Source organism: Tachyglossus aculeatus, chromosome 7 (assembly GCF_015852505.1).
Source record: "Tachyglossus aculeatus isolate mTacAcu1 chromosome 7, mTacAcu1.pri, whole genome shotgun sequence".
Classification (NCBI taxonomy): domain Eukaryota; kingdom Metazoa; phylum Chordata; class Mammalia; order Monotremata; family Tachyglossidae; genus Tachyglossus; species Tachyglossus aculeatus.
Window position 1 is genome coordinate 54,820,018 of NC_052072.1, and position 15,439 is coordinate 54,835,456.

Consider the following 15,439-nt stretch of genomic DNA (forward strand, 5'->3'; position numbering starts at 1 on the left):
TTTAGTAACTCTTTATGGCCTGTCTATCTAGGCCAGACAAACTAGGAAGAATTTTAGATGGGAAGAAATGTCTTTCGATGAACTGAAGAAAAGCCTTAAATTAATGTGTTTTTTTAAAGATGTCAAAATTGGCGTGGCTGCTGATATAATATTTCTAGTGGATTCCTCTTGGAGCATTGGAAAGGAACATTTCCAACTTGTTCGAGAGTTTCTGTATGATGTTATAAAATCTTTAGATGTGGGAGACAATGATTTCCGTTTTGCCCTGGTCCAGTTCAGTGGAAACCCACATACTGAATTCCTGTTAAATACCTATCATGCTACTCAAGATGTCCTGGCCCATGTTGCAACTATGCCTTACCTGGGGGGAGGCAGCAAGACTGAAAAAGTATTAGACTACCTAATCCGCCACCATCTAACTAAAGCTTCTGGAAGCAGAGCGAGCAATGGCATCCTTCAGGTTATCATAGTTTTAACGGATGGACAATCCCAGGATGATGTTGTTCTCCCCTTGGCCGAGCTTAAAGCTGCTTATGTAACCGTGTTTGCCATTGGAGTGCAGGATGCAGAGGAAGGAGAATTAAGGGAAATAGCAAGTGAACCACTGGATATGCATGTGTTCAACATAGAGAATTTTACTGCACTCCATGACTTAGTAGGAGACTTAGTGTCCTGTGTCCAAACATCTATGACTCCAGAAATGGACTTAGTGTCCTGTGTCCAAACATCTATGACTCCAGAAATGGCTGGGGCCAAAGAAATACTCAAAGACATCACAGGTAATGGCTAACTGCTATGCTGTGACACTGCTATGCTGCTTTAAAAAGGAACTGCGGTCACTGCTCATGTTAAAACACAGAATTGCTTGAAATCTTCTCCTGGGGGTCAAGAGGATGAGCAGTAGGGCAAGATGAATATTCACAGGAATAAAATCAAAGGTTTGGATCTTTCTGTAGTCTGTAGTAGCAACTACATGGTGTTAAAAAATGTGCCTATGACCAGCAGTCACAGGACTCACTGCTGTGGAGGCTGAGGAAGTGGGCCACAGTTTTGTTGCCCCTGAAAACTAGGTCATCAGGATGCTATCACAAGCTGGCAGGCTTTTCTTCTTTCCTCTCAGCCATCATGAAAGCTGAGGGGTAGGGAAAGGAGTCTGGTAGTAAAGTCCCATGGCATTCCTGAAGTGTCTTGTAAAGCTGTGAGTCCTAAACTTAGCACTGACTGAGCATGCTCCAGCTGAGGCAGGAAGGAAAGAAATCTAAACATTTAAAGTAATCAAGAACAGTTAAGTGCCTGTACAAAGTAGTTGACCAGTTTAACCAGGACAGACCCACTTCTAAACCATCTATATCATTAGAGTAACATCATCATCATCATCATCATCAATCGTATTTATTGAGCACTTACTATGTGCAGAGCACTGTACTAAGCGCTTGGGAAGTACAAATTGGCAACATATAGATACAGTCCCTACCCAACAGTGGGCTCACAGTTTAAAAACATCATATGAGCCCTTCAGCTCTTCTGGGATAATTTTAGGTAAACTAGGGAAGGGATGCTAATTTTCCCCTTCAGGGTTTTTCCCTCCAAGCCCAGGTCCTCCTCTAACTCAGGGACCATGGTTTCTTCAAGGTTACCAAGTCCAGATGGTACTATTATCCCCCTTCTTCACCAGAGACCTTAAGGACCTGGAAAATCAAGGAGCAGGGGAGGGAGAGAACAGTCCTTAAATTGGGAGCTTCTAAAGATGACTGTGGGTTCCCTGAGGTTATGCTGGTCCCATCTCGAATTCCTTGGTGGTTTCAGGTTGCCCCAAAGATTTCTGGGATCTAGAGTTACCCCATTTTGTTGGGGGAAAATCCATGACATTGGTGAAAAAGGCCAACTGTGATGAAATCACAACCAGATTAATTAAGGACAGGGAGGGGACTGGTGGTATCAGAGCCCAATTAAAGAGAGATGAAGGACAAAAAGAGAAAAGGGAAAAAGTGAAGAGTTGAGGAAGAGAAAGAGGAGGAGGCAGGGGCAGCGGGAGAGGAAAGTGAAGAAGGAAAAACTCTTCTTCTTCCACTTCTGTCTGGTGGGGAAAATAGACTGAACATACAGGGCCCAGGAGAGCCACTCTATGAAGAGTAATGAATGAAAACCTTTACTCGCTTACTGAATTTAATATAGAGTATGCAGTATTTAACCACAGTATTCATCTTAAGAAGAATCAAGTGACCAAACCTTTGTTTTTATGCCTAAGAAAGTATCTCAGTCTTTTAGTGCTTCAAACCATGCACAGTATTCAAGTTTTAACATCAATCTTCTCATTTGTCTATTCTAATTAACCTCTTTTTGTAAACCCATCCAATATCATTTCTCACTGCATGACCCCAATCAAAAATGCTTCCTGTTTTTAGGACAAGGGTTTTGACAAAGGACATAGCCTAATTATTCTCCAGATTTCATTTTTTTCCCACTGGTTCCCTCTACTCTCGCCAACCATTCATCTTTTTCAAAACCTTTGTCAAAACTGCAAATGCTGATGGTGGTTCTCCTTCTACATTCCCTAAAAAGAACAAATTGCAATTATCCCAAGAGCTCTTCTTAAGGTTACTGCTCTTCAAAGAAATTTGGGCACGTTTTCTTTTCTAAACATAACACAAGGCATATTTCTATGATTGAAATGCATTTGCTAGTTGTGTGCCTTACCCAGGAAAGAAGAATGCACCTTCATTTTTGAAAGAGGAGAGACATCATTAATGGCATTGCTGTTTGCTTTGGAAGACACAGTAGAAGTCCAAATAGACCAACTGCCCAAGATGACTTTTTAATGTGTTATTTCTTTTGGTGGTGAATGCGTTTGTAATTCCATGATGCCTCAACGGTTTAGAATTTTCCCACCCTAAAATGCCATGGACATTATATTATGTGAACCACACCAGGAGAAGAAAAGCACATCTTTAATTTATTTTGGAAAAATGTACGACGATTATCCTCCCTTCATCAACAGAACCTACAGACTATAGAATTTCTTCAGCCTCGACATTGCCCTGCCACGTACCTGAAATTTAAGCTATGGCTAATTCAACACTTTTGCTTTGTTGTTTGTGAGCATGCTTCCATTTGTTTTCGAGCACCAGCTTGTTCCATTGGTGTGTACTTGAGTACAGTGGTTTATACAGTGATGACAAATTATCCAACATTTCTATATGATCTATTGCATAACAAATGGTTAGAGTTTTCAGGAAAAATGACCAAGAAGCCATTCTCAGGTTTTTTTTCCCTTCACTTGGTTTTCCTATTCCTTGGAGTACTGCATATTGCACCCTGAGGGGAAATCTATACTTTTAAGGAGGGGCTATCATTCTTGTCTTGATTAATTGAGTAAAGGATTCAGGTTTCTAGTGACTCTTTTTTGAGGAAGTTAAAATATTTAATATTTTATATGATTCTATCATATTTTACATTCAAATACCAAGTAATTGTGGTATTTGTTAAGAGTTAACTATGTGTCAAGCACTGTACTAAGTGCTGGGGTAGATGCAAGAAAATCAGTCTCTGTACCACATAGGGCTCAAAGTCTTAATTCTCATTTTACATAGGAGGTAACTGGGGCCCAGAAAAGGGGAATGATTTGCCCAAGATCCCACAGCAGACAAGTGGTGGTCCTTCAGACTCTCAGGCCCTTGCTCCTTCCTCTACCCTATGCTGCTTCCCTGTGCATATATATACATAGAGAAAGAGGGAGACATAGAGGAAATAACACACAGTACCTTTCAGTTCTGCATCATGAAGTGGGAGAGATGGATTCTGGGCAAGGAAAACTTACTTAATTGCTCTCAAGGTGTGTAGGAGAAATGAGGTAGACCTTTCCTTCCCGTTGAAAAGGTTCTTTCTATGATTCCCCCCAGACCAGCCCCTCAGAATGGTCAATCAGTTTGTTCAGTGTTCCCCTTAGAGAAGCCAAAAGCAATCTCAGCCTTTATCCAAACATGTCTCATATTCACATGGCTCCCCCGGGCAGAATTGACATACATTCAAGGTTGCTTTAGGGGGCATGTCCCCTTCTGCTCATGGTCTGTCTTGGGGAAAAAAGACCAAACTTCAGTTTTTTTAGTATGTCATTCCAACACCCTTTTAAAAAAAACAAACAAAAAGTGGTATTTAAGCACTATACTAAATTGTCGGGTAGATGTAAGATCATCATGTCAGATGTCAGACATAATCCCTGCCCCACATGGCATTTACAGCCTAAATAAGAGGGAGCACAGGTATTGAAAACCTTTTTTACAGATGAGGAGACTGAGGCACAGAGAAGCCAAGTTAGTTGACCTTGGTCACCAACCAGGCAAGTGGTAGAGTCAGGATTAGAACCCAGGTCCTGTGCTCTTTCCACTAGGCCATGTTGTTTCTCATGGTTTAGGCATAAAGCAGGGAGGTATACTCTGGTCAATTAAAATGGAAGATTTGTGAATCTATTTGGGGTATACGGGCCTCTGTTGCACAAGATTTGCACTTCTGAAATTAATTTTCCCTTGTGTGTCTCTACTGAAGTGGTGGTGGAAACTGGAGCACTCTTTCTAACCCAACCAATCGTTTCAGGTATCAAGTATAAGTAAATAATAAGGCTTCTCTTTTCAGTTTCTCTAAGTATGGGCCATCAAGGCATGTGGGTGCAGTTTCCTCTCAGAAATTAATAAAAATGCCCATTCCTGGCATCCTAAATATAGGCGAACAGTCTACTATGAAGAAACAGGTCTCTTCTTTTAGAAAAAAAGAGAATTGGGCTTGTGTCCTGGAAAGGGTATTTTAGCACTGCATTTGGCTTTATAAGGTCAGTTCCTCCTACTTACAGGATAATTTTAGGGTTTATCCAGATTCTTCCATTTTCACACCAGGCCTGAGTTTGGAAGGATACAAACAATAAATCAATGTTGAGGTGAGGGTAGGAATCCACTCTTCCCTACCACTCAATTTTTTGAAGCTGTTGAACATCAGCAGAGAAAGGCCCAGCTTTCCCTGAAATTGTTGTAGTAAGTAGGGCAGTTCCATCCTGGCCTCTTCACCCAATTTGACTATACCTTTAAATGGGGCTGCTAAAATCAGAATATGCCTAAAAATTTATCCTCCCCAAAAGATGCTGAGGCAAGTCAGTGAGTGTTGGCAAAGGCACCTATATCAGAGAGCATTAGAATAGCAAACTCTCACTGGTCATGGTTTTAGTGTGATAATAATGTGCAAAGTTGGATAATTATGTCATGACTGGTTTCACCTCACCCTGTTTAACATCCTTCTGCATTATTTGATTGAATACAGAGACCAGGAAATATCTGAGGCCACATTTGTGGTCATTGGGCAGGTAGCCTTACAGGCAAAAGTCCCTCAAAATAAAAAAATAAATACTGACAAAGTGAAATAAGAGCGTGCTTGCATCAGGCAATCAGCAAATAATTATGAAATGATACCATTTAAAACCTTGTAGGGTTACTTTTAGAAAAACAGTTGTCTAAATCACAAAAAGTAAAACTCTTCTGGCATTTTAGTTGTCGATAGATCAATGTTCAAAGAAATTATACAACTCCAGTTAGCAGAAATAGATTGCTTGAATCACGCATTGAATCATTTTAAGTGAGCAGTGAATTCTGTGAGTCAAAGACAACCATCTTGTAGTTGTAAACTCACAAGAAAACCAATTCATTTATTTTCTTTTCTATACTGGTGAAATAGAGATATCTGGAAATTTGCTTTGATTGTACTTCCCTCAATAATACTGGTGGTATTTACTAAGCACTTACTATGTACCAGGCAGTATACTAAGCACTGGGATCGATACAAGCAAATAAGGTTGGACGTGATCCCTATCCCACATGGAGTGTACCGTCTTAATCCCCATTTGTCATATAAGGTAACTAAGGCACACAGAAGTGAAGTGACTTGCCCAAAGTCATGCAGCAGACAAGTGGTGGTACTGAGATTAAAACCCAGGTCCTTCTGACTCCAAGGCCTGTGCTCTTTCCACCAAGCCTTGCTGCTTCTCTGGTGTTGCCAAGACTTTAAATCATCTCAAATTTATATTGATCTATATTTTGGTTTACACTTGTGTGTTGGAATGCAAATTTCCTCTCAGGTTAATCCTATTCAAAAATGTTCTCCAAATTACCCAGAGCTGCTGCATGTCCCAGACAACTTCTCCCTGGGAAAGAGTGACAAGTTCTGGGACTTAACTATGTCAAAAAAAAAATTCTCAAATGAAACTGACTTTTAATTGGAATGCTGTTTTAGACAATTTCTAATGGTCTGTAACTCTTATCCAATCAGAATGCAGTACTAAAGGAGAATTTCACACTTCTTAATCAACATGTGTTTTGCTTTTCCATATTCGTGTTTCTTATTGATTTTCCAAGAAACATGTCAGAACACTGTACGACTGCATGGAATCACCTGTTTTAATGCTTTCACATTTTGCATTTCTTTTTTTAAAGCTCAAGAATCTGCTGACCTTATTTTCCTTATTGATGGATCAAACAACATCGGAAGTGTCCATTTCCCAGCCATACGTGATTTCCTTGTAAATTTCCTTGAGAGACTTGCAATTGGACCTCAGCAGATCCAAGTTGGGGTGGTGCAGTATAGTGATGAGCCCAGCACGGTGTTTTCTTTGAACAGTTACTCCACTAAAGCGGATGTTCTCAATGCGGTGAAGGCCCTTAGATTCGCTGGTGGTGAGGGGGCCAATATTGGAGCCGCCTTGGAATTTGTGGTAGAGAATCACTTCACCCAGGCGACAGGCAGCAGAGTAGAGGAAGGGGTTCCACAGGTTTTGGTGCTTATAAGTGCCGGGCAGTCTAGCGATGAAGTTGACGACGGGGTGGTGGCCTTAAAGCAGGCTAGCATATTTTCCTTTGGCCTTGGGGCTCAGGATGCTGACAAGGCAGAGCTCCAGCACATTGCTACCGATGAGAGCTTCGTATTTACTACTCCAGAATTCCGTAGTCTTGGGGACCTACAGGAACAGTTACTACCCTACATTGTTGGAGTGGCCCAAAGGAACATTGTTTTACAGCCCCCCACCATTATCACACAAGGTATGTATGCATTTCTAGATTCTGGGTGTCATCATTCAAAGAAAGGTGGAGGGCAAAAATTGAATCCTCCAGGGAAATAATCTAAGTGCATCACCTCCTTGAGTGTTGTAACTGATGTCAGAGTTTCTAATCGTGATGTCCGATACATAAAAGGATGAGGTAGAACAATGGCTAATAATCGTGGTATTTGTTAAGTGCTTACTATGTGTCAAGCACTGGGGTAGATACAGTATAACCAGGTCCCACATGGAGCACACAGACTAACTAGGAAGAACAGGTATGGAATCCCCATTTAGTAGATGAGGGAACTGAGGCACAGAGAAGTTAAGTGACTTGCCCAAGGTCACACAGCAGACAAGCGGAGGAACTGGAATTAGAACCCAGGTCCTCTGAATCCCAGGCCCATGCTCTTTCCACTAGGACATGGAGCTTCTTCCACTAGGCCCTGCTGCTTCTGAATGACAAGGCAATTCTTGCTATAATCTATTACTATTCAATTATTTTGGGATTTGGGGCTAGTTCAACTAAAAATTCTGATTTATGGTTCATTCAGATGTTGAAAAAACTCTGCGTTTGCATTGCGTAGTAAAAGGCATCTAAAGTGAGCACAGAAACATCTATGGTTCTTTGGCAGAAGCAGTAAATGCAAGAGATGCAATTTGTCTCTGGGTGGGTTGTTTACCATTTGGGGGTGTTTAGTGCTTTTGGCAAAGCACATTATTTAGACTAGACTACAGCCATATGTGATGGAGAAACATCTTGAAGGTTCTGCTGAAGAACTGAAAGAAGTAGGTCAGGTAACCTGGGCTTAATACAGTGTATCCTACATTGAAAGGAACATATTGTTGAAAAAGCCAATAGCTACTTTGTACCAATGATTAAAAAAAAAAAAAATCAACATTTTTTTGGAGGGCTGGGAGATGTTTCAGACTGGAAGGAGGTTTTGGCTAACTGGTCAACAATTCCAACCAGGAAAACTATGAAATGCACATTTTCTTGAGATTGAAACATTCATTCTAATCTTAAAGGTAAACAATTGGAAATTTATGGCATTCTTCCTTAGCCTCTGAAGTGTATTCAGCATCTGAGGCAGGAGCTTAATAGTTATGATTAAAATTTCTTCAAAGGGTTATGTGTATTGTTTTAAATACAACCTGAGTCAGATAGTCTCATATGTGAGTGTAGGGAAAGTGTCTACCAATTCTGTTGTACTGTACTCTCCCAAGTGCTTAGAACAGTGCTCTTCACATAGTAAGTCCTTAATAAATATCTCTGATGATGACTATTGGTGAGGTCTACACTGGAAAAACTTGAGAAAATATCACTAATTCCCGTGGCTTGTAGAGGTTAAAGCCACTGATCCATTCTCTAACAATTTCAGCTAGAAAAAATGATAGGCAGGAGTCTTAAAGTTGTCCATGAAACAAGTTCTTTCTGAAAATCCTGGGAGTTTGTTCACTTGGTAGCTTTTGTCCCAAGTTCTGGCTACCCTGTGCTCCATCACTAGTCCATCCAGAGTCTTAGGTCTGCTTCAAGAACCCAGGGGAGAACTGGGTAAAGGATGATACCTGGAAAGCGATAGATGAAGCAGACCTCCTCTGGGGAAGGCCCTGGATGGAACAATACATTGCTCCAAAGAGGTTCATTTTCTCTGCATGGTACAATCCCATATTAGGTCAGGATTGAGTTTTAGGCTAGCTCTAGGCAGATGTGTCCTCCAGTCTTCATAAAATAACCTTGTTTCTGGTTGATAATGTTAATGGAAAACAATTTCCAGTGAATAAATTCAGTACTGAAGACTGCTTTTTCACTAGTGATTCTATGCACCAAAAGAGTTAATGAAATTACCAGACCTAACTTTTCCCAAGGCCTTAGTGACTGGGAGAATGTAACTTGTTGAGCTCAATTCTCCCTCACATTTGGTAAAAATTCAGGTCTATGGTGTGATGCAGGATCGAAGTACAAAGTAGGGGGAGATTTCTGTTTGTCCCCCAACACTCAGAATCTTGCAATTCCTCAGGGCTCCCTCAAGTAGGAGGGAATCCAGATGCAATTTTGATAATAAATGGGGAAATAAGGAATGAAAAAAACTCAAGGTCATAGACACCTTCTTCCTCAGAGGGAATCAGGTTCAGCTGTAAAATCTGGATATTTGATTTAGTCCAGCCTAATTATAAAAGCCAACTACGGTGTTATTCAATAATTGTGCTAACACAATACTCTCTCTGGAATTGTTCTTGAGGAATGGTGGTGGAAGGTGGCAACTATTTTGGCTAAACAACTAGGAGAGGTTAATAGTGCCCCAAAGGCTGAGATTTTGCAATCCTTTCTCAGGATATAACAATAATAATGATGATGATAATAATAATAATAATAATGGAATTTGTTAAGTGCCTACTACATGCCAAGCACTGTATTAAGCACTGGATAGGTTCAAGATAATTGGGTTAGAACACATGGGACTCACAGTCTAAGTATTAGGGAGAACAGGTTTTGAATCCCCATTTTACAGATGAGGGAACTGAGGTCCAGAGAAGTTAAGTTACTGGCCCAAGGTCACATATGGCAGGTAGGCTGTGGAGTCAGGATTAGAACCCAAGTCCTCTGACTCCCAGGTCCTTGATTTTTCTACTAGGGCACACTGCTTTCTGAAGTAAATATCGCTTGAGACACTATTGCAATGATTTTTTTTTTACAATTATATTCTAAATAGATTTCAGACACTCTAATCTAGAAATAGTCCTCTTCCTGAAGAACTGATGAAGTTATTTAGTCCAATAAAGCTGGTTGAAATTTTACTCTGCAAAATACATTCTTTAATACTACAAATATGAACATTACTACTTTCCAGTGGTACCAAAGATAGATGCAAAATGCTATAAAGTGGCAAACGTGAAAAAGTGCAAAAATGAAGCCTAATTTAAACAGAGTAAGATTTAAATTCAATTTTTATTTTCTATTCTTCTGGTGCTATAATGTGTTTGAAAAGACATCACCTTCAACTAAACTGCAACATTGCGGCAAATTAGTACTTGTCATTTTCTCTCAATGTTTTCCCCACAGTGACCTCATTATAGACTCTCAACATCACTGAGAGGTGGGGTCCATGATTCCAGTGCTTGCAAATGTTAATTCTGTCCCACAAATCCAGACTCTAAAAGAAATCATGCTGTGGGAAAGGCCGTCTTTTTACTGAATCTGATCCATAGCATCTGCATGGCCCTTGCTTTGGCTAATGACACTTGCCTCATGTTAAAGGAAATTTCTTGGGCCTGTAGCATAATTTTTTTCAGCTGCAAAACTAATATCAGCCCTTTAAATGCACACACTTCAAAAACAAGTTAGAGTCTTGTAACTTGATTTGCCAACTCAGGGTTAAAAGACCCAACTAAGCATGTTTTCTTAGTGGTGGGTAGCTCAGTTGCCTCCCTCTGCAGTTCGTATATATCTGCATCTATATATAGTTGTACTTTGAATTCCTTCCTTCTCCAGTTCAGTCCCGGGAGCAAGAACACATCTAGGCTGTGCCTGTTTCAAAGGCAAGATCTCTCAACGAGAAAATGACCCCTAGGCTTCAAAGAAGGGCAATTGGTCAATCTAGATGATTCCAAGCCTTTGTAGGAGATACAGGGTTGGCCTTGCCCCAGGGAACAGAGCATTCCCTTTGGATCTAGTTTAGTGTGGTTGTTCCTGTGTCCTGCTTCTTTTTGCCTACATGGATGCAGGGGATTGGACTGGATGACCCCCTTCTGCCCCTTCCAGCTCTGGAGTGTTATGATTCTGTGATCAAGTTGAACTTTCCTGGTGAAATTAGTTTGAGGAACTCTACTCAGTACCTCACTTTGGGATAATTCAAGAAAAACTGTGCAACATTATTTTTGTAACTAGTCCCAGAAAATTGCAAAATTACCTAGGAAATGTCAGCTGGGCAGAGCTCTAATATAGAGTCTGATGCCCTAGGTGAAAAATGTCTCTCTTTGGGGACGAAAATACTCATGCACATGAGGTTAATAATCTCTTTCAAGGGACCCAGATATTTATGAGGTGATAATTTAATTTTCACTCCTAAGAGGTGTTCTGGTTCATCTGGGTTTCAGTTTAGCAACAGAAGTAGAAGAAAATATCAATACAGATTCATATGCAGGGTTGAAATCTATTTGCTTTTACCTTGAACAAAATACCCTGGAGAGATTATGAATATTTCTATAATATTTACACTAGGCTGTGTGCTTTCCTGAAGCTTTCAACAAGATGATTATATTTGCTTTGGTCATATACATTGAAAGTATTCCTGATATGAGAGTTTTTCAGGGTTTAGTTCTAGAGTTTATGCATTTCATGTTTCTTCTGAAAATGGTAAGTACATAATTTACAGAGTTCAACATAACCTTGGAAATAGTTACTGCTAAGTAATTTTGGTGAATAAATGATACTGATTAATAATGTAAAACATACAGATAGTTAAAGGAAACAGAAAATGGTCAGAAAAAAGAGAATGCATTTTCTGCAATTGTTTCCATTTTTGGTGAGGGTAAGGAATCACTGAGCATTTGATGACACTACATAGGATTCCTTTTTCATTGAATCATCCCAAATGAGCTCGGTTTTCATCATCATCTTCATTTCATCATCACCACAAACACCATCACCACTATTTATTGAGCATCTCTTTGGTACAGTGCAGTGCACTAATATTGAGAGAAATTGCAGGTTCCAACAACAGGGTCCCTGTCCTTAAGGAATCTACTGTTCAGTGGATTTCATAGTGATTAAATGTCTGGTTATAAGCATCTTGGTGAAACAGTCTCAGTTAATCTGAGTTTCCTCCTTGAGGTATAGAGGGCAGGATCCTCCCTTTAAATGCATCAGATTGTGAAATCTCTGTTGGATGGTACCTTTGTCCAATCTGATAACTATGTTTCTTCCCCAGAGTTTAAACACAGTACTTGGCACAGTATAATCATTTTAAACTCAATAATTAATCTCAACTCTCCCATCTTCAATATCCTCCAGAAACCTCTCCTGGATCGGTTTACATTCGCCTGTTAATTTTCTTCTTCCCAACTCACAACCAACTATCACCACAACATTTACATGCTCACAGTCTCCTAGAGCATCTATGTACATATTGATTTACAAACTCTACCACTGCTGTGCTTCTTTACTTTTTTTAACTGTATTTATTAAGCACTTAGTATGTGCCAGGCACTATACTAAGCACTGGGAAAGGACACAGCTTCTAATCCTAGCCACAGTGTGACCTTGGGCAAGTCATTTCACTTCTCTATGCCTCAGTTACGATATTTGTTAAATGGAGACTGAGACTGTGAGCAACACATGGAACAGGAATTTGCCCAACTAGATTTGCCTGTATCCACCCAGCGCTTAATACAGTGCCTGTCACATAAGTGCTTAACAAGTACCATTATACAAGATAATCAGGTTAAACAGTCTCCATCCCACATAGGGCTCACACTCAATCTCCATTTTTACAGATAAGATAACCAAAGCCTAGAGAAGTTAAGTGACCTGCCCGAGGTCACATAACAGATACATAGCAGAGCTAGGATTAGAACCCATGTCCTTTGACTCTCGGGCCCATCCTTTTGCCACCAGGCCACAGTGCTTCTCACTTATCCATCTTTCCCGTCTCTGGCTATTGCCAGTTGTTTCTCTTTTTCTTCCCAACATAAACAGTTTTGTGTTCTGCTCGCCCCTTAGAATAAAAGTTTCTTGAAGGCAAGGGCCATATCTTTTATCTCTATTGTCCTCTCCCAAAAACTTAGTACATTGCCCTGCGCATGGTAGGTGCTCAATAAATACTATTTGAGTTAATTTTAGGATTTTACAACATAAGGCTATTCCTGGTTATTTATTAATCTTTACTTCGGTTGGGGTAACCTCCTCTCCCTCACCATCCCCACTGCTTTCTTTCCAGAAATGAGGAGAGGGGGGGTGGCCAAGGACCAGCAATGAGGTGCTCAAGGTGTATCTTTGCTGGTCCTTGCCAGAGCCGGTGCTGCGCCACCTGGCAGCAGCAGAGTCTGGAGTCTAAATTCAGACAGGAAGTTGGGAGAAGTGGCAGGTCCAGGCATGCCACGAGTGAGACCAGAGAGAGTGTTTGCTAGGAGAATTCTGCTATGTGCTCTCTGGCTTACCTGGACCCATCTCTAGCCCTTCCCCTGCTCATTCTCACATCAAGAGATCATGCTGCTGGCAACCTAGATTCAGCTTCAGAACTATTTCAGACAATGTCCTGCTTAGTTTTGGGAAGAAAGCCATGATTGGGAATTCTGTGCCTTCTTGGATGGGAAGTTGAGGTTCAACTTGAGGAGGGGTCTTCAATCTTTCATAAAGTTGAAAATGTGGTTGCATTTGGCTTACACACAAAAAAACAAAACAAAAACACTACTCTGTCCTTGGCCAGATAAGGTAGAATGATCCATGTTTTTCCTTAGCTCTGGCTGCAGGTACAATAGTCACTTTCCCTCAGAGTAAAACTGCAACTTCAATTTGGACTCCAAAAGCCAAGTGGAGTGATTTTGTCCGTCAGACTCTTTCTGACAATTTTGGTGATGATGCATGAAGCCGACAACTGACTGAAACCGAGCTTGCTCTTTCCCTGTGGCATTGCCTGTCAGGTACTAACAGCAGGAAAATCTCTCATTGATTAGCGATGGAGCCAAATATGATTCAGGTAAAAACGTAGGATGCAGTATTAAGGATTTCCCCTCCCCAAGACTCCCACTGGCTTTAAGCCCATCACAGACTGGGAGCTTCTGTTTTATTCATGCTTTGTTGAGTGATTCTTAGTAAAACGTTGCTGACTGAACATGTCCACTCACTGTATTATATTGCTCTCTGCAGTTGTAGAAGTCAACAAGAGAGACATAGTCTTCCTGATAGATGGCTCATCCTCCTTGGGAGTAGCCAGCTTCAATGCAATCCGTGAATTCCTGGTCAGAGTCATCCAAAAGCTGGAAATTGGACAGGATCTTATCCAGGTAGCAGTGGCACAATATGCGGACTCTGTAAAGCCAGAGTTCTATTTTAATACCTTTCAAACAAAAAGGGACATTGTGATGGCTCTGAGGCGAGTAAAATTTCTCGATGGTCCAGCACGCAATACGGGGTCAGCATTGGACTATGTTCGGAACTACTTCTTTACCAGTTCAGCTGGACACCGGGCTGCAGAAGGCGTTCCAAAGCTTCTGGTGCTCCTTACGGGTGGTAAGTCACTAGATGATGTCCACCAACCAGCCCAGGAACTGAAGAGAAACGGCATATTGGCTTTTGCCATTGGATCCAGACTGGCTGCAAAAGATGAACTGGAAGATATTGCCTTTGATTCATCCTTGGTATTCTCTCCAGATGAATTCAAAAATGTACCCTTGCAAGGCATTCTGCTTAATTTTCTGGCACCTTTAAGAACCCTCTCTGGAACAATGCAAGGTAACCACATGGTATTTAAACTTACAAAACGTAAATGGACTATTCCTCAAGTAGAGGCTGTTAAGGAAGGAATTGTTTCATGTAGTTTGTTGTACCAACAGCTCAGACCCCAAAGATTGAGAAAAATCGATCTTATGCTTACTCACAGACAAAAACAGAGAAGCGTGAGACACAGTTTGGGCCATCATACTAGGAATCCTAGCGCACCGTAAATTTTCGAGTCCTTTCTCTGAAATGAGGACTCTGAAGAGCAATTTTCAGATTTTATTCCTTTCCCAAAGTTACACGGGCAAGAGAATATTCATTGTTATCGGATTGAATCTCAAATGAAAGTTCATAAACTATTCTGCGAGCCTTGAAAAATCAGGCCAGAAACCAGATGGGTTAAATCCAACTGTCCTTAATTAAGATGAATATCACGGACACAGAACTTTTCACCCTAACTGGCTTCTTTAGAGTTGCTTTGTGCTTATACTGTATTGCATGCCTGCATGCCAACTGGAAGAACATTTGTTATTTTAAATGCCAAGCTTTGATGTCTTCACAAGTTTCATAGCCATACAACTGCATGCAAAAGTTTTTTGTAAACTGGCCAATAAGGGAAAATTTTTCTTTCAATTAAGTCCCCAAATTTCAGTTAAGGGCCCAGCTCTCAATGTTCAGGCACACGGTTAATTAAAAAAATGAAACAGTGCCTTCTGAAATGAACAAAATAAAACAGTCTTTTTGATTCCTATGCTGAGTATTCCATGGGAAACATTCTGCTGTTAAAGATCAGGCTTTTTCTTTCCCATAATTAGGCATTAAACAGACCTTGTGACAGGTAGCAAGCACCTGTATCTTAATCAAAAACCCCAGTAAGGGCTGGGAGGACACGTGTGAGAATTTCCACAGCCACAGAGCTATCTGCTCTC

General features: G+C 40.7%; 1 protein-coding gene across 5 annotated transcripts in view; it reads left to right on the plus strand.

Moving 5' to 3' along the window:
• Positions 1 to 15,439, plus strand: part of COL6A3 (collagen type VI alpha 3 chain) — a 110,469-nt gene that overhangs the window by 31,677 nt on the left and 63,353 nt on the right. For 3 of the 5 annotated variants that reach the window (XM_038748708.1, XM_038748709.1, XM_038748710.1), the window contains exon 3: positions 13,941 to 14,525. The exons of 1 other annotated variant lie outside the window; for it this stretch is intronic. In XM_038748708.1, coding sequence (XP_038604636.1) covers positions 13,941 to 14,525 — 585 coding nt within the window. Of the gene's footprint in view, positions 1 to 119; positions 780 to 6,470; positions 7,074 to 13,940; positions 14,526 to 15,439 lie in introns of all 5 variants that reach the window. One more of the 5 variants, XM_038748713.1, reaches the window with a different exon arrangement.